Raw genomic sequence first — 23,684 nt, forward strand, 5'->3', positions numbered from 1 at the left:
CCTTTTCTTGGGCACCTACGTTTCTTGGATTTCTTATTTTTGTACTTGATTAACATTTGCTTTGAACTTTTATCCATCTGCAAGAAATGTGTGCCCATTTAAGGAAGAGAAAAAGTGAGAATACATTAAAGAAAACAAAACAAAGAAACGAAAAAAAAACCTTAAAGAATCTTATTTTGTTGCCCACTAATCTCTGAGCCTACATTTGTTTCACACACCTGTCAGAAGTTGGAATCCAGTCTCTGACTGTGACTTTATCTTCAGTCTCTGAAATAAAAAACAGAACTCTTCTGTAAATGTTTAAATTTGGTTTTACTTTTTTTCAAATTGAGCATTTTTGAGTGTTTTCCTCCTGGTTTCTTGCAGAAAGCTAATACTGAAGGAGGAAGGTTTTGTCCGCTGCGCATAAAGGACACTTGTCTCTGAGACAGACACTTGCATAACACAGACTGGTTCAAAATATCTCAGTTATTTGAGCAGTTGCATTTGGTGGAGGGAGTTAAAAATGTATATAGCGAGGGTGCAGAGCAGGACTGGCGGCGACACAGTGGCGTCTGCCATTCTGGGAACAGAAATTCTGGGATGGTGCTGTCGACTGACGAAGTGATACAGACACATGCTTGCACAGTTGGGGTCTGAGGGAATGAGGGACACTGAAACGTCATGAAACTTAAAAAAAGAAGAACATGATGTGGACATTAAGGTTTACATTTTGGATTTCTTCAGAAGCTCCTTCACAGTCAGCCGTCGTCAGAGTCCAGGATAAAAACAGAATCAAACATTCCCACATTTACAGCAGCTGACCATTTTTACACTGTGTGAACATCACTTCTGCTAGAAAACATGCTCACAATGAGAGCTTCCACATGGGCGGGGCAGCTCACTTAATCTCTGCTATAAGTGGAGCGGTGTTGGGTACCCCATGAGCACCCAGGCAGACGGGAATGAGATGACATCACGTCACTGGCGCTGTCTTAGTCATGGTTTTGCAGCGTTCACTCTGACTATATTTGTGTTTGTGTGTGGGAGTTTATAAACTGCTCTGATCAACTCTGATTTCCTTTTTTCGTTTCTGTTTCACAGCACAACAGCAGAGAGCTTGACCAATCACAATGAAGCAGAGCTGCAGAGGCGTTGCCATGAGCGACAGCAAGAAATCGATCACATGCAGCAAGTGCTCGAAACCAAGATTCAGCTCCTGCAGGAGGTTTGAACTCTAACATTCACCTGGTTCAACACAAGCAGGACTCAGATTCATGTTTTTATAACTGTTTCTCTTTGTGTGTGTGTGTGTGTATCCAGGAGGCCCAGCTAGCACGCAGCGAGGCTGATCGAATGGCCTCGCTGGCTAGGTCACACTCAAATGTCTCCCTTCACTCCCTTGACACCCCCATGGAGGACATCCCTGAGGATGAGAGGCCTGCGAGCACCCTGTCTCCTTCCAGCACCAACAAAGACAGGTGCAAAATAACATCCACCAGCATCAGTATCAAACAACCAAACCCCTTCCTTTAACAATGATGATATATATGTGTGTGTGTTTGTTCAGGTTAATCGAGGAGCTGACTAAAGAGCTGCACTCCAAGGAGGCGCTCATCACAGAGCTGAGCGGAGAGAAGACGACTCTCACACTGAGGGTGGGAGAGCTTGAGGGACAGGTCCAGGAGCTGTCGTCATCTCTGCTGCAGAAGGATAAAGATGTGGAGGTATGAACATATTTTACTACTTTTATAAAAGACACTTCCTGTGTTGCCACAGTTACTTTGAAAAAGTAATCTGATTACTGATTAGTCCTTGAAAAAGTAACTTAGTTACTGTATTGACTACTTGATTTTAAAAGTAACCAAATTAGATTACAAGTTACTTTATTAGTTACTTTCAGACCCCAATAGAACCAGAGAAATTTGCTTAAAACTAGAATGTTTTAATACAAGCAACTTTTCTCTTGATCTATTGACAGATTTTCTTTACTTGTTACAAGCAATTCAGACCTCATTTTTGTCTTTAACTTGAAACAAGATATTTTTGTAGACTGGTCAGGTGAGTGTGGCTCATATTCAGTGTAAAAAAGCATTTTCTACTGAAAATAAGATTTCATTTTTTTGTGAAAGAGAACATTAGAGAACACACTGAAAAAAATGAAATCTTATCAAGTGTTTTTGCTTTACTTTCAGTGGAAAATGTCTTTTTGGACTTGATTTAAGCCACATTCACCTGACCAGTCCAGAAAAATGTCGTATTTCAGGTTTTTTAAAGACAAAAATGAGGTCTGAATTACTTGAAACAAGTAAAAAAAATCTGCCATTGGCCCAAGAGAAGAGATTGTTCCATTGGCAGCTGCCGACAACACCAACAACACCTGCAGCTGCATTATTTGGCAAAATTGTGCGATGCAATTAAAATGAATTATGAGTCTTCATATTTTATTTTTAAGTATCATGCATGGTTGTTGTAAAATATATACTTTACAATAAAAAACAAAAATATTCATTTTATAAATTTTGAATGTCAAAATACAACTTAAGAAAGCTTTTACAGTACTATTTTTGGTGCACTACAACTCTGTTTAGTTAAATTTTAGATTTAAATTATTTTTTTTTTAAATGCTTTGTTTTAGTCTAGTTTGGTTTTCTTAAGTTTCATTTTTGTTAAAGCTGTAGCCTGTTAATCCTGTATTGGTAATACTATAAGCAAAAATAAATGTTGCTGGAGTGTGGGCTCACATAATCCTCAGCACCTCTGCTCGGGGCACCCCAGTCTAAGAAGTCTGAGCACGCCCCTGCTGTCACCCGGTGCCTTGTTGCATGTAGCCTACGTTATGTTGCTCTGCTCCTTAATAGATAGATTTGTGCTGAACAGAGGGTTCAGCTCATGGAAAAGAGGGAGTTATAGTGAAAGTGAAACAACTTCTCGAGCATTTATGCACAGATCCCTCTCAAATACATTCCTAAATGTTTCAGTAAAGGATAAAAAGCAAATTGATAGCACAGGGTGTACAATGAACCTTAACACTGCCATCTTTAGCTGACAAACTCAAAACAGTGTCTGTATTTCCAGCTGGAAAACACACATCTCCCCTCTCCCCCTTTGTTGTTTACATTTGTGTGCTGGCTGCTATTACACGTCTTTCACATGCTGAAAACGTAATGAATGCGTGACTTCTGTCACCCTCAGAGACGCAAGAAAAAAGCATTTTTTTTTACAAGAAAAATGAAAATAAAAGTAACAGTGTGATTTGGATAAGTAACTTTGCTCTGTTTACTGGTTTGGAAATAGTAACACATTATATTAGTTGCTACTGAAAAAAGTGCTCAAATCAGAGTCACACGTTACTTAGTTGTGCAATAACGGCATCACTCGACACTTCACAATACTAAAAGTGGAATGCAGCATTTTTACAGCTCCCTCTAACTCTGGATGTAGGGCGTATCTTTGAAACCCTGCACAATTTCAACATGTGTCATACTTATATTTAAATAAGCCATCTAATATTACTGCATTCCTCTGGACCACCGCGTCTGTCTCCTGTGGTCAGACTGTCGTTCTGAAGAGAGGCTCCTCAAGCAGCATGTGTGACATTCCTTAACCTCATTTTTAACAGCTATACATGTAGGTCATCAGAGCTATTTTCACACAAACAGACACACTCAGATGCATGTTAAAAAATTTGAAATAAAAAATGTGAAAAAATCAAAATAATTAATTGGTACTTCCATAAATATGTCCTGTCATTAGTCTTATCCTGTCTTCAGATTGTATGAAACAGTCTAATTTATCGTCTGTTTCCTCTTCTTTAGTATTACCAGGAGGAACTCGGGCAAGAGAGGCTGCGCATCGAGCAGGAAATGCAGGTATGTAGAGCTCTGTATTATCTGTGAAACCAAGGCACAGTTTGGTAGTTCATTTAAGAGAGTGCATGTGTTATTATAAAGCTCTCCACTAAGTGTCAGAGCAGCTTCACACTGCTCATCGTCTCAGAGTGACTCTGCCTCCTCATGGAGAAGTCACGCACAGCGTTTTCACACAAGACCCGGCAACAGTCACTGGAATCATGGCATCAGTACTGCTGGGCTGATTGTATGAAAAATGATCTTGAGTTCAGAGATTTAAGGCGATCAGATTTATTTCCTTCATGCAAAGTATGTAAAATTAAAGATGTTGTGGGGAAGACATAAGATGTGTAAAAAAGATACTTTTAATTTTGTTTTCTGTGGAAAAAATCAACATAATAAAATTAATATTAGAAGCAGCTGTAATATAAAGACAGACACATCACTGTGCTATCATTAACTGATCAACAAGTAAGGGAACATACAGTGGTAAGCGCTCATTTGCAGTCACAGTAGATGTGCGTGTTGATGACTTTCCCTCTAAATCACTCGTGGTTTTTCACAGATATCAAGGGAAGCCTGGCTTCTCCAATAAAATATTGCAAAAAAGTTTCATTTTCATTTTTGTAATTCCCTTGTTGTTAAACACTACATCGGCCTGCTTTGTCAGAGCATGAGGTGCAAAACAGAGCCTTGCTTGCCTTCTGCCCTGTCGGTCAGTTCAGAGGCCAGCTTCACCTCACCTCCCCTAGAGAAAAAAACAGCCAAATTAGCCAATCAGATTGACGCAAGGTTCATCGTGTAATGGTTAATGCATCATTAAACTAGAAAAGCACCCAGAGAGCGCAGACCCCCTCCAAGCATATTGTGATTGTCACCAACACTTTAGTCCTACTTTAATGTTATACTCCCTTTCAGCAGACTATCTGCTACTTTTTGGTGTTAGTTGCAGGTTTGTACGATAATTTGTTACCTGACCAGACTATTGCCAGGATCTGAATCGTACTTTTACATCTGTCAGAAATTATGGTGACCTTGTCTTGTATTGTTTTGCAAAGTAATCCGACCATTTATCGTGGAGTTATATACACATACGGTGAAAACGGCTCTATCTCACAATGATAAAGAATCCTCTTAAAAAAGTCCTGGATCCAGACGGTGATCCAGATCACCTCCAAGATTTAATCCCTTCTCTCTTATCCCATTTTGAACATTTACTGAAAATTTCATGAAGATCCATCTGTTACTTTTTGAGTTATGATGTTCACAAACAATAAAACAGACCAACAGACAAACTCTCCCGAAAACATAACCTCCTTGGCGAAGGTAAAAAAACTTGAGGGAGGCCAGATCAGACATGGTGTCCAACCAACCCCAAATTGTTATAAAAAAAGTAAAAGAAGTCACTCTATGCAATTGGCCTGCTGTGACAAGCTAAATCATGTATGTTTAACGTATGTACAACGTAGCTAACAAGTCAGAGAATGAATGGAGGCCTTAAGTGTCCAATAAAAGATTTCTTTACAAAACTTCCTACTGAGGATCAACTAAAGGTAAAACAAGATAATAGGCTAACTCTAAGCTTTGTTTAACTCAGGGGAGAGTTAAGGGAAAATGTGTGAATATGAACGAAAGCAATGAATAAAATATTTCTTTAATAACTAAACATTGTCATACTTGCGGTGTGACCACTGTTATGTGTTTAGTGTTTTGATGGGCAACCCTTAACTTTAGAGGTTTGCAAATTTCATCACACTGAGGTAATAATTAGACATATTTCTTTGAAATTAGCACATAATTCTTTAAATAACGTACACATTTATTTTCGCAAGACACATTTGGCAGGTTACTGTTTTTTTTCCCAATTTCTTTGAAATTTACTCCAAATTGCAACATAAGAAGGGGACGATTAGCAAATAATTTATTTGAAAGGAAATCACAACCCACCACAAAATGTTTTTAGAAGTATCCCAACGTTTCTGCTATTTCCAGAGAAGCAGGTGATAAATAGCTGCTTAGTTCTTGAAAACAGAAGTTAGGTTCATTGTTTCCTCTGATAATTACCTTTGAAATGTTCAGTGACTGTCAGTTGATAGTTAGCTATTTGTTATTTAATTTCACCAAGTTCTTTAGTACCCAGTTTGTTGATATGCATAATTGAGATCACATGCAAAATGATAAACCTTTATGATTAGGTCTATAATGTTTTACATGATACAACTGAAGGCTTCAGATGTGATATTCACCAAGAGTGGGGTTGGAAATTTACCTTACCTGATTGTGATAGACACTGTGAGTACAGGCGCACTGCAAAACAGAATCTGGACTGAAGTTATGTGCTAATTTTCACCAAATTCTCATGAAATTTCAGAGAAATAAGAATAAACTTTGTCTAATTATTACCTAAGATGAAATTTGCAGACCTCTAAAGTAAAATGTTACCCCATTGTTCTTTGTTCCAGCTTACTCAGTAATTTTAGTCACAGCTGTTACTGCTGTAAACAGAACAGAGGGAGGAAAATGAAAAGGAGCTTATGACTGTAATACTGAAATGGATGCAGCATCTTGTGATGCCTCAAGAGAAAGTCCATCATACAGAGGGTTTATTTCATCACACTGAGTGCCTGAGTCTCATTACATTTACAGGCTTTAGCCGTACTCACATCCCCAAGGACACGTTTCCTCCTGATTCATAATTAAAGACGAATGAGGAGAGGCACTTACATGACGTCTGCTCCTACTGCTCGGAGAAAATCTGTCTGATATGTAGCTTAATTAACAGCTCTTTGCCATTTCCATACTGGGACTTTATTTTTTAATCTCGCTGCTGTGCCTTAGATATTCTTCTGTCACTTTGTCAGTTGCAAACACGCTTCTTGTTGCTGCGTTTCTCACAAGCAGTGCTTTGTTTTGAAGGTACCTGTGCAGCTTTTAACTTGTAAATCAGTTGTGGTTTAAGGATGCAAATGCAGGCTCTCTACTCAGATTTCAGCAGGGATACCTGTGCAGATCAATGTGTGTTTGTGTCATAGATTTACTGCGCTGTGCAAAACATAAAGGAAACGGCAAGTCAGTGTTTTAGAGCGTGACAGTTTGATATGTGGTAATATAGGTGCAATGATTAGGGTTTGTGTTGAAATGCAGGTTTCTTCATCAGTGACAAGCATGCTCGACTTTGCAAAACAAGAAGGAAGAGAATGTTGTGAAAATTGTTTGTGTGTGTGTGTGTGTGTGTGTAGATTCCCATGAGGTGCTTTCTTCCATTTGTGCGTGTGTTAATGCTAGCACGCAGCATTCTAGCAGTTTAGCAGGTCTGATTTCAGTGGGGTGGTCGATAGGTCAGGCTGACCTATGAGAGCTCAGAGACCCCGACCATGATATCAGGTTGTGTTGTCTCAGACAGACACACACCATAAGGGATCCTAATTTGATCCCCAGACACTACAGAGGTTTAGATAAAATCTATGTCTGTCTGCTCAGAGAGGAGGAAACGTCATCTGAAACCGCCTAGCACAATTATTCACAGTGTTTCCCCTTTCGAGGCCATTATTTGCAACTCTAACGCCACAGTCATCATGCATTTTAACATTTATTTTTATGAATAGACATCAAATTGTTAAAGACATTTAAGAAATTATAAACTAGAGAGCTTTGTATTCATCCTTTTTAAGTTGTTGTCAGCATCCCTGAGACAAGCTCTTTAAAAAACATTTGAATTTAAGAAAATGACAAAGAAGAGCCTGAGCAGAAGCATACAAAATGTCTGACTACTCTGACTCACACCTTAATTAATATGTAGAGCAAATAGAGTCTGTTCTGAAGAGATGGGATATCTGTGAGGATGAAACAGGATATTTTTTGCAGTGACGTATCTGTTTGGAAGTCACAGTGTGACAGTGTGACCATCTGTTTGTGCTCCCTGGGGAAAAACCAAATTCTGGTCACTGCAGAGATGAAATGCTGCAGTTAGATGTGAGAGAAAGGCCTGCTTGTTTGAACATCACAGTGAAACCATTGTTAAAATACCTGCACCATGGCAACAGCAAATACAAATAATACTTACCCTGAAGGAAAGGTTTTTTTTTTAGCTCAAGTTACTGAGGTCTGATAAAGCTGATATTAAAGATCCAAAACTACCTCTGAGGTTTGTTTATATTCAGATAACGACTGCGATAAAGCTCTTACACAAATGGCTTGTAACTAAACCTGACTCTAACCATGTAAGTGAGGCCTTCTTTGTTCTGCCTCTATGATTATGACCTCTTTTCACATGTAACCTCAGGCTATCTTCACCTCACCACATGGCCGCCATCTTTTACGGCTACATGCGTGTTGTCTTGGTAACTGTTGTTATTGCTCACTGACCATTGTAGCAGAGAAAACATCCTTTCATCTTGACTCTGCAGAGCTGGTTGCCTTAGATAATACTAGAGGCCAGTTAGATATATGAACAGAAATACAACAATTAAAAGATTGATTTTGTTACTCTGGGAGTTCAAATTAAGCACAATGATTGAGGTTAACTGCTGATATAACACTGTAGGATTAATTCAGAATTATCCATAAGTCTAAAGTTGGTACTAGTTTGGTTAGGTTTGGTGAAGGAGGGGGAGTATTTGTGTTTATCTAACTTTGTGCTGTATAAATATTTTGTATCTAATAGAATCGGGAAAAAAGTGGCTTCTATTCCCTCATATTAAGCTATTTTGCCCAGAGCATATATCGTTTTATGTAAACTCTGCATGACAGATTATTTGAATGGTTGTTTTGTATTAGAGTTAATACGGCTAATTATGACATAACGTGGCTTTACATAGACCTGCATTATAACCTTGTATAACTATAGCTTCGTGTCCTTAATACTGTTTATGAAAAAGAGAAGAAGACAGTAATGGGATCTGTCTCGGGCTCAGTTTATATTAATTTTACAGAGCGTCACTAATGTTACCATGCTACTGAGCATTTCACCTGTTCAGTCAGGCGGACGGAGTTAAGTAAACCGGGCTCCAGGAAGTTACAGACTCCCAAGGGAGCGTCACTGTTTCTCCGTGGCGCCACATCCAAAATTTAAGATAAAAATCATTGGCTTTATATTTCATTTACTTTCTTTAATTAAATAGGAGTTTCTGACTCGAAATTATTGAAGATATTCAGCTCAAAACACGTCCATGTATCTGCACCGGGCTCCTCCACCACCCCTATCATCACAATGGTTCGCTCCACCGCTGCAGGTCTCGTTGAGCCAGCCACATCATTATCAGCTCGGAGGATCTCCGACCGCACGGAGGAAAGATCCCGAAGAGCTCGTGTCAGGCTCTCAAGCTGACGGTACCGGCTTTGAAATGAATGAAGAGTCGCTTCTTCTGACTCAGACACCGGGTAGAGACTCCACGGACCATCCCAGGACGCCTGTTACTGCTCTGTGTCCGTGTAGAGGGCAGCGGATAATTACCTCACCCCCGGTGAGGACGGACCTGACGGAGAGCTGCGCGGCTCGTGTGTCCGCTGCGGCCGGTTGATGGTGCAGAGGCGCGTGCTGTGCTGTTGGGGAATGCGAAGCAACGGTTTGGTGACAGCGCGAGGACGTAAGACTGATAAATACTGCATCTGATAGATGAGACGTTTCCGTGACTTCCGAGAGGGGGTGTGCGCCATATTCCCACTGCACCTGCACCTCCAGCGAATGAATGAAGAGCCAGGGCTGATACCTTACGCTGATCGTCACAGTATTAATCTCTTTTTGCCTCATCGGTCCTGCAAAGAGCCACATATGCAGCCAATCTCAACAAGCACGTGCGATTTCTTCTTTGTGTCTACCTCATTTCTATAACTGTCAAGCCATTGAATTTGATGCCATTACAAAAACGGATTTCATGAGAAGCTTTGCTGTAGAAAAAATGCAAAGGGGTTTTATTTTTCTTTAAAGACATATTTTTACTCAGCTTGAACCTAATGCTGTGGGTTTACATCTGATCCCCCATAATCCAGTTGTCTTAAAATACAAAGAATATTTTCCCCTCCTCGAAAACAACAAGCCTGTGGAATGCTTGATCTCAAGATGAAGGAGTCGTGTCGCATTTGTGGAAGAGAGCTCTGCGGTAACCAGCGCCGATGGATCTTCCACCCCACTGCCAAACTCAACCTGCAGGTTCTCCTGTCTCATGCCCTGGGGCGGGAGCTGACTCGGGATGGAAGAGGAGAGTTTGCCTGCTCCAAATGCACCTTCATGCTGGACCGCATGTACCGCTTTGACACAGTGATCGCCCGGGTGGAGGCCCTGTCCATCGAGAGGCTGCAACGTCTCCTGCAGGAGAAACACCGTTTGAGACAGTGCATTGGAGGTCTTTACCGTAAGACTAATTCAGAGGAGGGGGCAGTAACGATCAGTGAAGGCACTGAGGGGCCAGGGGATGGGATGGTGGATATTTCAGGTCTCACTCATGCAAAGTACTGCTCCTTGCTCCAGGATGACCTGGTCTACTCCCTGTATGAGTCCTGGGCTGAGGACGGCCTGGACTGTCACCACCACCATCCTCCATGTCCTGCAGGTCCAGGGTCAGAGGCCACTGCTGCAGGCTCTCATCGCTGTGTCTCCAGCACACCCAGGAGGTGTCGGGGATGTTCCTACTGGCGAGTTGCAGACTCGGACTATGAGGCTGTCTGTAAGGTTCCTAGGAAGCTGGCGCGCAGTATTTCCTGTGGGCCGTCAACGAGATACTCAGCCAGTGTTGTTGGAGGAAGTGTGACAGGAGGCACAGCTGAGAGAAAACACGTGGAGGATCTGGAGGAAGCCCCTTCCTCTCTGACTCTGGTTCCTGGTTCTCAGGACACCTCCAGGACTTTGGACAGTGACCGTACTCTGGCTGGACGAGCCAGCTCCAGCCCCTCCATAGCATCGCTGGAGACATCTGAGGAGTACATCCACCCTGGCCCACTAACAGACGGACTCCTCAGCTCCCCCAAAGACCAAATGGACGATCAGTTATACGACTCCCTCTCTGAGGAGCACATGGGAGCCTCACATGGTCCAGTCTCACCTGGACCCAGCCTCTCTCTGGCTTTGTGTTTGCTGCAGAGTTACACAGTCTACAGGCCTGTTAGGAGCTCTAAGGGTAGCAAGCTGCCGGTCCTCCACAGACGGAGCTCCAGCAATGGAGGGATGAGGCTGGAGCTCCCTGATCCGGTTTTGAGACTCTCCTACAGTACTCCAGATGGAGAACGAGACAACCACATAAGAACACCTGAGCTGGAGGCTCCTCTCATCCGGCTCCATGATCAGGATCTGATCTTTGCTGACATGAAAGAGTTAATGGAAGACCTGTACAAAGAGTATCCTCGCCCACCTCCCCACCAGGTACTAAACCTTCAGGAGGACGCTGATGATGCTGAGTAGATTTTTCTGTATAAGCTACTGCAGGATGATGACGCCCTGGAGTCCTAAATTTTGCCTGTGCACAGCACATTTGCAGTTTCTGCAGCTCCATAAGCAAACCACCCTGACAGGCTTTGAAGTTTGACGGACAAACTGTGAAGTCTGCCCACAAAATGATTATTCTCACTACTTTTTGAGCGTAATTAGCCCTGTAATCCCGCTGTCAGTCACTTAAATCCTTCCCACAGTTCCCCTACAAGCTTTTACCCAGGAGGATTTGAGCTCCAATGCTCATTGTGCGTGTTTGTGTGTGTGTGTGTGCGCGTGGGGTTAGTTGTCTATGTGTGGGAACACATTACATGAGCAGTCAGGTGTGTAGGTAAGCTGGAACACAGGACATGGCCTAATTACTCAGTGTGTGTGAGAGTGAGAGGTCAGTAGGGGTGTGTCAATAAAGCAAAACACACGTAGTGAGCTGAAGGCTGAGGTATTTATACTGGTATGTGGAGATTACACACCTTTTCTTATCAATTTGCAGGTTTCAGATTGAGACTTGAGGAACCAGTTGGACTGATGAGGCTTGTTTTTCAAGTTTCAAACTCTTGTGCTGAAGCAGAACATTTTCTGCTGATGTGTGCATCTCAGCTTTGTGCAAAAAGTGAATCCGTCCTCTCGAATACAATGATCCTTTGAGATATTTCTGGAGTAATAGGAGTGTGATCTCAGAGCCTGGGCGCTCTGTCTGAAGTAGGTTAGATGTGGGGAGACATTAAGATAAAGTGACTCCACTATTGGCCTATTTTCACTCAGCACCCCTTGAGGCGAAGTGATCCACGCAGAGTCAGACCACCCTGTCATCTCAGCACTGGTTGGCTAAGACAGTGATGCCATTTAATGATACATGAAAATAATCATTTCTAAACCTAAATGAAATCTAACCTCGGCTGCATTAAACCACAAATAGATCCTGGCAAATGACAGGACAAATCAGCTTATTGTAATGACATCCTTCCTCTTGTCGCTGAAAGTTGGGAGCATTTATCCACTGGTTATGTAAAGAGTAGTGGCTCAGAGAAATCTCTCGTGCTAACTCGTGCATGCAGACACTCTCACTCCACTTTGGGGACTCTAACCCCTTTAACAAGATCCACACATGACTGAGCAGAGCGTCTAACTGTTGTTCACCTATTACACAATCTACTCTGAAAGTTATGCAGCCTCTGTATATTTCATGAACTCCAAACAAACACAATCTCATGAGCACAAATAATTCAGCAGCTGGATTCGCTCACAAGACTAAGTGAGTTGTTTTATAACATAAACTGTGTCTACAGAGCCTGGTCGAGGAGCAGCAAAGCCAGCTGAACCAGTACGAGTGTGCAGCTGGTCAGTGTGTCAGCGAGCTGCAGAAGGCCCAGCTCCAGGTCCAGTCCCTGCAGGCCAAGATCCACGAGAGCGAGGCCAACAATATGGTAAGGGTGTTACTGTCATATTGTTTGATAAATGCACATTACATGAAGAAACCCTGACGTTACAAATATTCTCCGTGTCACAGAAACTTCAAGAGAAGCTGAACGAGATGGAGTGTGAGCTGCGTTCAATCCGTCAGGCGGCTCAGAGTCAAGAAAGAACCATTCAGGGTCTCACAGAGTCCATTGGCACCAAAGACAGTGAGGTGAGTGTTTGTTGCACTTATGACAGGAGATAAATAGAGTTTAAAAATGTGCTTTTACCAATAATTTGTTCTGCTTTCAGGCCCAGGAGCTGTATCAGCTGATTGAGGGTCAGAACAGCACCCTGTGCAAGCTGAGGGAGATGGTTCACCGCAACCAGCTGTCTCACTGCAAGGTGAGATACAAAACTACAATACTCGATCTTTTTTAATCAAGCAGTGGTCTTGATGACATGCTGACTTTGGTCCATGGTTCCTCTTTCTCAGGCTCCAGAGGGGTCCAGTGAGTCGTTGACGCTTGCCCAGCTGCAGGGCGAGCTGGTGGGAGTGCAGAGCTCTCTGTTCTCCCTTGGTCTGGAGCTGGAGGCCAGCCAGAGGAGTCTACGACAGAGCCAGAGACAAGGGGAGGACCTGATGAGGTTCAAAGACCGACTCAACTCTGATCTGCAGGAGGCTCTGCAGCACAGGGAGGTCACTGAGAAACACAACCAGGTCAGTGTGTTTCAGTCTGAGTGGGTAATCCCAACTTAAACAAAGCTTTGATTTATGACCATCGCAGCATGTTTCACGTCCTGTCTTTGTCATTTAGGACCTGCGCAGCGCCCTACAGAAAAGTCACTCCGAGCTGCAGGCCAAAGAAGCAGCTCTGAAGGAGAATGAAGCAGAGAGACACACTGTGCTCCAGGAGAAAGAGAGGAGCATCACTCAGCTCAAACACTCTCTGCAGGATAAGGAGCAGCAGCTACAGGTAAAGCTCTGCTTAACATCAGGCACTGGGCTGATACAGGCTCTGCAAAGAGGAATCATTGGTATTACATGCACACGCCTCTGATGCAGTCTTTAAATCTTTTTGAAGGAGTACTCGGAGATGTTGGACTCAGCAGAAAGCTCCAAACCGAGGGATGCTCTGCTGGAGAAACTGAAAGAGCGAATCAAGGACAGAGACAGAGCTCTGGAGGTAAAACACACAAACTCATTCGTTCACCAGACATGAATTAATAGAAGCTTGATTCACTCTGTGATGTGAGGTGCTAGACTGAATAGGCAAGGCAAGTTTATTTATACAGCACATTTCAGCAAGGCAATTTAAAGTGCTTTACAGAGAAAACATATAAAGAAAAACAATAAAATTAATTAAAAGCAGATTAAAAAAATAACGAGATACAACAAAACCAAGTAAAATCGCAAACAAAAAAATAAAATACTATATGACTCATTACCCAGCTGTCCCTGCGTGCAGTGAATAGGTTTTACTTAAAAAAAAAAAAGCAAAACATGTATCTTGCAGCATGTTAAAGGGCCATTTCTTTTTTCTTTCTTTTCTTTTCTATTAATTTATTATTTTTTTCTTTTTTCTGTTTTTCCTTTTTTTCTGTCGACATATATCATGTTGTCTATATTAAAATTCACAAGCACAATTATTGTTATTATTATGCATCTTGAAAATCTCATTGAAAAAAGAAAAAAAAAAAAGATGTAAAACACAACAGCTTTCTACCCTGACATGTGATCAGGAGCTATAAATATTTCCCCATCTGCTGATTTTGGCTGATAACTTCCAACCACACCATGATGAATATCACAGCTCCCAGAATAGCAGCAGTGTGACGTTCTTTCGTCCCCTCTTTTCCATCCTCAGCGCTCCATCGATGACAAGTTCCACTGTGTGGAGGAGCGCGAGGAGCAGGTGAGGAGGCTGCAGCTGGCCCTCAGGGAGAAGGAGCGGGATCTGGAGAGACTGCGCTGCATCCTGTCCAACAATGAGGAGACTATAACGGTACACACACAAGATCTGGTTCTAAATCCGATGAGCAAATGTTAAACGGCATATACAGTAAAAAAGACAAGTTTGACGATGACTGTGCTATTAGAAAAACAAACAACACCTGTGACGTTTTTGCTGCACTCACTGACATTAAAAAGCCCTTTAAGAGGAATAAGAGGTGGTTTCTTTCTCTTTTTTGTGATTGTTTCCTCCCAGAGTCTGGACGGCCTGGTGCGCAGTAAAGAGCTGGAGCTGGAGCAGGCAGCAGAGGCCTACAGGAACCTGCAGTGGCTGAAACAGCAGAGTGAAGAGAAGGAGAGAAACACTCAGAGAGAGAAAGTCACCATCATTAGTCAGCTGCAGGCAGCTCTACAGGCCCGCAGCCAGGAGACGCAGGTAAGACCAGCACGCACACGCACAGGAAGAGATGTCTTTATGTTAGGGATTCAATTGTTCCAGCATTTCTTTTCAAAGGGAAAAAATGCTGCAAGTAGAAAAACCTGTACTACTTGTTTTCACCTTCACAACAGGTGTACTAACAGCCTTTCCTCTGTGTGTGTGTGTGTGTGTGTGTGTGTGTGTGTGTGTGTGTGTGTGTGTGTGTGTGTGTGTGTGTGTGTGTGTGTGTGTGTGTGTGTGTCTAGGATCTGACAGCGGCCCTCGCTGCCAGAGTTCAGGCTGGTCCCTCTGAGGTTATAGAAGAGCTAAAGGCTCGCTTGGCTCTAAAGGAGAAACTCTTTGAAGAGCTGCTGGCAGATCGCAGCCGTCAGTCCAGTGAACACCAGGTGCAGGTTCAGGAAATGCTCAACGCTCTGGGCTCCAAAGACCAGTACCTCCAGGTTGGACTTCTCACCTGTGTATACTTATGGTGACAGATATACAGCTGAGAAGGAAAAGCAGCTTCATATTTCTCAACCCTTATCCTCTTGTCTCTCAGGACTACTCCTACAGGCTTTCTGTTGTGATCAGCGAGCAGACGAGCCAGCTGCAGGATCTGCGCAGACAGCTCTCACTGAGGGAGCAGGAGCTGTGTGTGCTGAAACGAGACAAGGAGAGGGAGATGGTGGGAGGAGAGATGGAGCACCTCAGGAGTCTGCTTAAAGAGAAAGAAGCCTTCATCAAGGTAACTCCTTGAAGGTTTTTGAGTTTTTTCCAGCTCCTCCTTTGAGCCTGGTCTTCACCGTAAACTTTGACTAACAGGAGCTGATGCAGGGTCAGGAGGAGGCCATGCTGTCGTCCTCTAAGGAGAGTGAGGCAGAGATGAAGGCCTTGCAGGAGGAGTTACAGCTTGTGCTGAAGAAGGAGAGGGACGCTCAGGTGCGTAAGGGGACCCAGTGATGCTCCATCAACTCAACACTGGGTGCATCTCAAAGCGATAAGTTCATGCCTCCTCTCTCCTCTCTCCTCTCTCCTCCATGTAACCAAAAACTTTTTGAGTCAATATTTTGAAGGCTGTCCCAAAGTGATAATTGTGCATGGAGGAGAGAGGAGAGAGGAGACTGATCGGAGGAGCTTCGATCAAGGAAACACGAGAGCTGGCTTTGCGGAAGTCTTTTCACTGGCAGACACGTCCCCATATGTAATATCACTCTCTGATTGGACGCTGCAGCGGCTCAGACTTCACATGAAACTTCACAAACACAACAAAGTTTAATGAGTGAGAAAAGACGAGCTGAAAACAGGCACTGAGGATCGTTCAGAAACTGATCATAAATCTGGGATTAAAAAGTTTTTGTTGTGAGTTTAAAGCACAAAACACTGAATACATCCATCAAATAAGTATAACAGTGGATTAAACTGAAAACTAAAATCCAATAAATAATGTCTTCCAGAAATACAATAAACTGGGTTATATTAATAAGTTTCAGAGTTCACCATCAGATGTGCATCAGGAACAGACAAATTTCTGTTACTGTTTATGTTTTATTTATTTATTACAGTGCACATGCCCAGACACACAAACAACTGTTAGAGCTGACTGACAGATGATCCAGAGGTGATCAGCTGATGCCGTCATCACTGAAACACGTCGCTTCATTTGACGCTCCAGAGGAGAGGATGTCCCATTGCTCCAAAAACAAATCTCCTCCATCCTCTCTCCTCTTTTCATTTCATCGTGTCTCTCCATCATTTCTGGTGCATCTTAGTCAGATGCAAGTGAACGACGCAAGTGGAGGAGGAAAGGATGGAACTTTATCGCTTTGAGACGCACCCCTTGGTTTTTTTTCATCTCTCATTTTTAATGTTTGTTTCCTCTGCAGAGGGAGCTCTCTGCTCTGCGTCTATCTTTGTCTCACCAGGAAGCTACAACAGCAGACAGCGCTGATCATCAAGTAGGATTTTGCTCTATTCTCAGCAAAGTCAGACAGTCCTTGGCTTTCTGCACTGCTTAAAAATGACGCATGCTTTGCTTCTCTCTTTCTGTCTAGTGTGTGCTGGAGCAGCTTGTTTCAGAGTACAATAAGCTGAATGATGCCCTGAGGGTGGAGAAGAGGTTATACCAAAACTTAGCACACGTTCACACAAAGAGTGACAGGTAGGTGGGAAGACACACTCAGGTGTTGAAGTTTCAGTCTTTTTTTTTTTCTTCTGTTATAAAAACGCTTGCTTTGTCTTCTCCAGCTCAGAGAAGATCCAGGCCCTGCACACTGAGCTGGACTCAGTTCAGGCTCTCCGCAGACAGCTGGAGGAGGTTCTGGGAAAGACCCGGAACATGGCATTGCTGATGGAGCGGGCGGCCAAAAGGCAGCCTGACTTTGGAGGTGGGGATGGGTGGGGTCCAGCCTCCCAGGCTGCAGGGGGCACTGTGTGATCTCAGCACTGTTTGTGTCTCTGGCACTCTTTATGTCAGACGGAGCTGCCTGCAGCCTCTGATGGTCAGATTTAGGAAAAACTCATGGTCCTAAAGTGAAACTAATCATAACACAACCATCGCAAAGCCTGACTGTCAGCTTTTAGGCAGCTTCGTCCTGTTAGTACAAGCACTACTCACAGTAGCTGAAGCCTGTTGAGATTAACCTCAGTGGTGTGAAGTGGCAAAGTGCAACCCAGAGTCTTATTATTTATTGATCTACTTTGTGATCGTCTGGTCTGTGTGAATATGTTTTTTATATTGTTCATAAAGCTGCCTGCGTATTGCTTCTGCAGTGCGATCGTTCTGTATTGCCATTTCTGTGTACTGTCTCACCGGTGTCACTCTTCCAGCCTTACTGTCACCGTGAAGTCCCATCTTGTGGAGAGACCCAAGCTCATGCCTTAAAGTGAAACGTCTCACCATCCTCCATTTGTTTTGAATCATCTGTTTGTAACAAGATGTGAACACTTTACAAGGTCCAAGACACAAATCTGAAAAGATGGCCGAGTAGTTTCCTTCACCTCAGCTTCACCTTGGATTATATTCATACACACTTTAATAACACTAGCTGTATCCTAGTCTAACAGATATGCATGTAAGTGAGGTCAACTATAGTAGGTATAAGTATTCCTATAAGCATTATTTGTAGCTTCAGCTCCGTAGCAAGAACACAGGAATAAATATATCAAATCATTTTACTGTTTAAGATGTGAATGCAAGAAATAAGACTTTTTCATTCAGCACTTAAAATAAACAAACAAACATTTCTGCCCTGATCTTTCATCCATCCTCGGAGATGGACTCCTTGTCAACATTTCTTTTTGTACTTTTCATGCAACAACAATAAAAATGTGCTCACTTTTTTGTGCACTTCTGTTTGTTGTGTATAATAGGAGTAAATGTTAAGGATATCCCGACCCTGAAGCCCCTCTCTGACCTCCTGTCTGTTCCCCTCAGAGGTGACCCTCAGTGTTCAGCTCCCTGACCCCCTGGAGTAGTGTTTCTGTCCTCAATCACCCCAAAACTTCTCAAAACAGATCCTATAAAATGTTTAATCTTTGAGCTATCATGTGTTTATGATGAGGTTTTCAGATGTCAGATCATTTGATACAACCTTCATATGAAACACTCCCAGTCCCGATCAGTGTTTCCCTCCATGTCCCTGCTCCCTCATGCATGTCAGTGTGGCATGGTGTTTCCATGTTTGCATGGCTGTTCTGCTCCAGTGCCCAGTCACACACTCACTACACACATGCAATTTCACCAACTCAAAGGGACTCACATCAGCCTTTTCTATTAAATAAAAGGAAACACATAAAAAGTTTTATTTCACATTAAGTATTTGAACCACCGAAACAGTTTCTCCCTGTTCCCAGTATGAGTGAGGATAGTTTGTAGTGCAGTGGTGTGTAAACAGGGCCCCTCATCCAGCCCGTGCTTGCAGAGCACATTGTTCAATCAATAATAACCCAGCAGTTTCACGAATGTGCTGCACTGACACTCACACACATACGTTTCAGATACTGAACTTTCAGGATTATTCGGCAGTGAAGTCATATGAAGTGGTACAGAGCATGTGAGCTCCTCCTGATGGTTAAATAATAAATCTAAAGATAAAAGCATTCAGACACTGGAAACACACCCATACACGTACAATGTGTTGTGTGTGTGTGTGTGTGTGTGTGTGTCTGGTGTGTATCATGAGGCCCTGTTATGTAAAATATTTTTCATTTGAAACTCTGGCCGGTCACTTTCCACTGAGCTTCCTGGCAGAAAATGACCGAGCGTGTGAAGTTAGTCCTCGTCTGTCGCTTTCATGAAAGTGAATATAAAACATCTGATCCAGAACATTTGGCTTGGTTTAAGTAGACTTCCTCCCCTTCCCATAAACTGCACACACACACACACACACACACACACACACACACACTCCTGGCTAGGTTGCACTTCCCAGAGTTTGTTTTTGGCTGGCTGCTACGATCTATGACATAACCTTTCCTTTTAGTCCCATGACTTTCAAAAGAGTGATTCAGAGAGAGCTCAGAGGCTTTGGGGAAGGAAGACGGACAGAGTGGACGTTAGACGGAGAGAGGACAGAGACATAAACAAAGTAGAGGATTAAAGTCAGTCTTTATATGATTGTTGTGTTTCCAGAGCTCAGCACAGAAGAAGAGGAGGAGGAGGAGGACGGGGAGGGAGACAATGAAGATGGCAGCAGTGATGAGTTCACAGACAGCATTGAGGAGGACGATAAAGTAACATCCAGAAGTTTCCAGGTAACGCTCTTGATGATTCATTCTGTTTAGTTCAAGGGTCTTCAACCTGTGGCTCTGGAGCCTCATATGGCTCTTGGACTCTTTTGCAGTGGCTGCTTGAAGCTTTAAAAAATATTATTGCAGTAAAGAATTTTTATTTTTCTTATAGAAGGTATTGATGACTAACGACACTGACACTAAATAAAATTATGTGTTAAAAAAGCTTCTTTTTTTATTTTTAAACATTTTTTGACATTTTTTCAAATGTTGGATAAAAAATTCAAATCTTTATAGAATTTCTGCAAATTTTTGCAAATTATTTGAATTCATTTTTTTTGCTAAATTTAGCATTTTTCTTTCAATTTTATTTTATTTTATTTTTTTGCAAATTTATGAAATTTGGAAACATTTTTGAAATTTCAAAATTTTGGTAATTTTTTTAAATGTCTTCATGTTTTAAATTTCTATTCTTTCTTTGAAAAAGTGTGCAAGTTTTTTTTTCTTTTTTTTTTCAAAAATTTTGCAACCTATTGAAATTTCATAAATTTTGCAAATGTATGAAATTTATAATATTACACATTTATGATTAAAAAATATGTCTGCAAATTTGTTGAATATAAAAAGCATACATCACATGTACAATTTTACAAACACAAAAATCTCTTTGTTTCAATAATTTTTCCCTAGATTGTTACCTTGTTTAGAATTTTTTTACTTTTTTTGTCTTTATTGTGAAGATAAAGTAGATTTTGTGGCATCTGAATGACTTTAATCCAGGTGAGCTGAGGAAAAATGGCTCCTATGAAAGTAAAGGTTGCAGACCCCTGAATTAGTTGATGTTAGAGTATATTTTTATTGAATAACAAACATCCTCTCTCTGTTGGTCTGTGCTGCACAGTCTTGTGGACCTGTGTGTGTGAGAAGAGGAGACATTTTCCAGCAACCTGATGTGCAGCAGCTCGAGGAAGAAAAGAGAAATCTAGAAAGCCAGCTTGAAGAAATGAAGTTCCAGCTGGAGAGGGATGGATACAGCTCTGTGGCTCAGATGAGGTGTGTATTTGCTACAGGAAGTCGTTTGTTCTGATCGTCTGAGAGGACATGGAGGGACTTTGACTGAGTCTGTTTCTTTCTGCCTCCTTCCAGGAGCGTCCTGCAGAGGGTGCAGCAGGAGAATCAGGCTCTGAGGGAAAACAGAGCGAGAGATGCATTTGAGAAGACTCACAGGACTCTGAGCCATGACAGTGAAGAAGAAGAAGAAGAGGAGGAGGAAGAAGAAGAGGTGGAGGATAATTTTGAGGAGGAGGATGATGAAGAAGAAGGGGAAATGTCTTCAGTGCTGATGGGGAAGAGAGGTCCTCCCAGTGTGGCTTTGAGTGAGGAGCGGGGAAAGAGGCAGTGCATGTCTCATCATCACATCCAGCAGTCTGACACGGTAACAGTTCCTCCTCCCACCTCCTCCTAAAGCTCTGAGCTCAGATTATTCTTTCTTCAGCGCTGTGCTCATGCAGAAATGGAGTCTCCTCTTTGTGTTTGCAGGATGGGGAGTCTCCTGGTAACAGCGGCGAAGTGGGAGTGATCTGGCAGGATATAGAGGAGGGTCTTCGTGAGCAGGCGGCTCGGCTCCAGTCTGATCTGGCTCTGAGCCACCAGGAGAACCGAGAGCTGCAGGAGAGGCTGATGGTGTCTGAGGCCACGGTGCACGCTCAGGCCGAGCAGCTGAAGGACTACAGGGACCTGCTCAGTGAGTCACACTCAGGATCCTGTCATCAGACACTTCTAACAGCTGAAATATGCTCTCAGGCTAGACTAAAAGTGGTTTCCTGTCATCTTCCTCTGCAGCTGAGACGTCCGTCCAGCAGGCCAGCAAACAGGTCCAGGTGGATCTCCAGGATCTGGGTTATGAGACGTGTGGTCGCAGTGAGAATGAGGCAGAGAGGGAAGACGCCAGCAGCCCAGGTAACAAACACACATTTCTCCCCTCTCCTCGTAACAAACCTCTTACCTCCTTTAACCACGCCTCCTCTTCCATCTTCTCCTCCTGCAGAGTTCGATGACCTGGAGATGTGCACGTCGCTCTCTCATCAGCAGGACTATGATGGCGTGGGCAGGGGTTGGTACACTGGGAGCGGCGGTAATAGAGCTGCTTATGAAATGGGGGATGAGTCAGCATCTCTGCAGAATCTGGTCCAAGATCTGCGCTCACAGCTGACCCGCTGCCACAAGGTGATCCGTGGGCTGCAGCTCCGAGTGCGCTCTCTGTCCACCACCAGCGACTACGCCTCCAGCCTGGAGCGAACGCCACGAAAGGTGCTGCAGTGTTAACCAGCTTTTCTCTGTTTATTAAGTTAGAATGAAACCTTTGATTAAATCTTTGGCTTCCATCACAGGTAAACTGGGCCTTCGAGACATCACCAGCTCCCAGTGGTGTTGAGGAGGATGAAGGCTGGATGTCTGACTCCCAAGGGATCCGCTCAGGCTCCAAGCCCAGCAGGGAACTCAAAGAACTGATGGCAAGGGTTGCATCACTGGAGGCTCAACTGAAGAGCTCCAGACTGGAGGGAAAAGGTCAAGCAGAGGAGGGGAAGTGCGCCACCTGGCCTGGGTAAGAGGACAGAGAGGAGTAGGGTTAGCTGTGCAAAAAACTGAAATCTTATCAAGTGTTTTTTTTGTCTTAGTTTAAGTAAAAATTGTCTTGTTATACTTGATACAAGCCACATTCCACTGACCAGTCCAGAAAAATGTATCAAGCGTAGTGTTAGTTCAGGCAGGCCACAAGGTCAAGCTCTAACAGCTTAGCTGTCTTCATCGGTGCAGATCAGCTGATGGCTCAGCTGACTCCCATGCCCACCTCCTATTGAAAAAATTGCATTCAGGGCAGGCTATTTAAACTGCTCTAACCCAACCTACTTCCTGCTTTCTCTGCTGGCATCTTGCAAACCATCTCCACCCTAGCTCCTCCTGTCATTGTATCCATGTCGATTGCTCTGCTCTGTCTGGGTTTTTCATTTTGGCTGCTGCCCACCCTGCTTATGGCTTGTGATGGACAGGAAGGTGTGCTCCTCCTGCCTCAGGCTTTCCACGCTAGTGCATGGAAGAGCAGGGAGTCCCAGAACAAAACCATACCGCCAAATTAAACTGTGCAAGTTAATCAAGATTATTTTGACAAAGTGGTCTTGACTGAACTTGTTGTAAGTTATTTAAAGACAAAAATGAGGTCTAAATTGCTTGTAACAAGAAAAAAAAATCTGCCAACAGAGCAAGATAAAAATTCTTGAAAATACAAGTAACTCTTCTCTTGAACATTGGCAATTTTTTTTACTTGTTACAAGCAATTTGGACCTCATTTTTGTCTTTAAATAACTAGAAAAAAGACATTTTTCTGAACTGGTCATGTGAATGTGGCTCATATTAAATCTACAAAGATATTTTCTACAGGAAATAAGACAAAATCACTTGATAAGATTTCAGTTGTTCCCGGTGTTCACTTTGGCATCTTTTTCAAAAATCAAACACAATGTTCTGAAACATCTCTGTGAACTCTGCTTCTTTCATTTCCTTTGCTTTTCCTCATTTTTTGCAGGAAGTACAACTCTCTGATCCAGACACAGGCTCGGGAGCTGTCCCACCTGAGGCAGAGGATGAGGGAAGGACAGGGAGTTTGTCACATCCTCACACAGCACCTGGGTGACACCACCAAGGTACAGGAAACCTTTTTCATTGATTAAATCCCAAATTTAACTAGAACTCTTAAAGCAGAGGAGAAATGACATTGTGATACCTGCTCAATCATGACATCTTTCAGGCCTTCGAGGAGCTGCTGCGAGCCAACGACATCGATTACTACATGGGTCAGAGCTTCAGAGAGCAGCTGGCCCAGAACTCTGCCCTCGCTCAGAGAGTGGTCGCCAAGATCAGTGGACGTAAGAAGCCTCAACT

General features: G+C 43.0%; 1 protein-coding gene across 4 annotated transcripts in view; it reads left to right on the forward strand.

The window, feature by feature from the left end:
• The window catches only part of LOC141804582 (myomegalin), a 55,984-nt gene that overhangs the window by 16,385 nt on the left and 15,915 nt on the right, over positions 1-23,684 (forward strand). For 3 of the 4 annotated variants that reach the window (XM_074689079.1, XM_074689082.1, XM_074689081.1), the window contains exons 1-24: positions 9,073-11,184; positions 12,537-12,674; positions 12,758-12,877; positions 12,958-13,050; positions 13,142-13,366; positions 13,464-13,622; positions 13,731-13,832; positions 14,514-14,651; positions 14,856-15,035; positions 15,284-15,478; positions 15,577-15,762; positions 15,840-15,956; positions 16,901-16,972; positions 17,069-17,175; positions 17,262-17,401; positions 19,648-19,769; positions 20,647-20,798; positions 20,892-21,180; positions 21,285-21,489; positions 21,588-21,704; positions 21,793-22,055; positions 22,136-22,350; positions 23,329-23,446; positions 23,551-23,668. In XM_074689079.1, the coding sequence (XP_074545180.1) occupies positions 9,874-11,184; positions 12,537-12,674; positions 12,758-12,877; positions 12,958-13,050; positions 13,142-13,366; positions 13,464-13,622; positions 13,731-13,832; positions 14,514-14,651; positions 14,856-15,035; positions 15,284-15,478; positions 15,577-15,762; positions 15,840-15,956; positions 16,901-16,972; positions 17,069-17,175; positions 17,262-17,401; positions 19,648-19,769; positions 20,647-20,798; positions 20,892-21,180; positions 21,285-21,489; positions 21,588-21,704; positions 21,793-22,055; positions 22,136-22,350; positions 23,329-23,446; positions 23,551-23,668 (4,882 nt within the window). In that variant the 5' untranslated portion in view covers positions 9,073-9,873. Of the gene's footprint in view, positions 1-1,083; positions 1,208-1,302; positions 1,461-1,549; positions 1,707-3,797; positions 3,852-9,072; positions 11,185-12,536; positions 12,675-12,757; positions 12,878-12,957; positions 13,051-13,141; positions 13,367-13,463; positions 13,623-13,730; positions 13,833-14,513; positions 14,652-14,855; positions 15,036-15,283; positions 15,479-15,576; positions 15,763-15,839; positions 15,957-16,900; positions 16,973-17,068; positions 17,176-17,261; positions 17,402-19,647; positions 19,770-20,646; positions 20,799-20,891; positions 21,181-21,284; positions 21,490-21,587; positions 21,705-21,792; positions 22,056-22,135; positions 22,351-23,328; positions 23,447-23,550; positions 23,669-23,684 lie in introns of those variants that run through there. The other variant, XM_074689083.1, reaches the window with a different exon arrangement.

The sequence above is a fragment of the Halichoeres trimaculatus genome, unplaced genomic scaffold (genome assembly GCF_033239565.1).
Source record: "Halichoeres trimaculatus isolate MK-OKI-2021-1 unplaced genomic scaffold, fHalTri1.1 fHalTri1_scaffold_15, whole genome shotgun sequence".
Taxonomy (NCBI): Eukaryota; Metazoa; Chordata; class Actinopteri; order Labriformes; family Labridae; genus Halichoeres; species Halichoeres trimaculatus.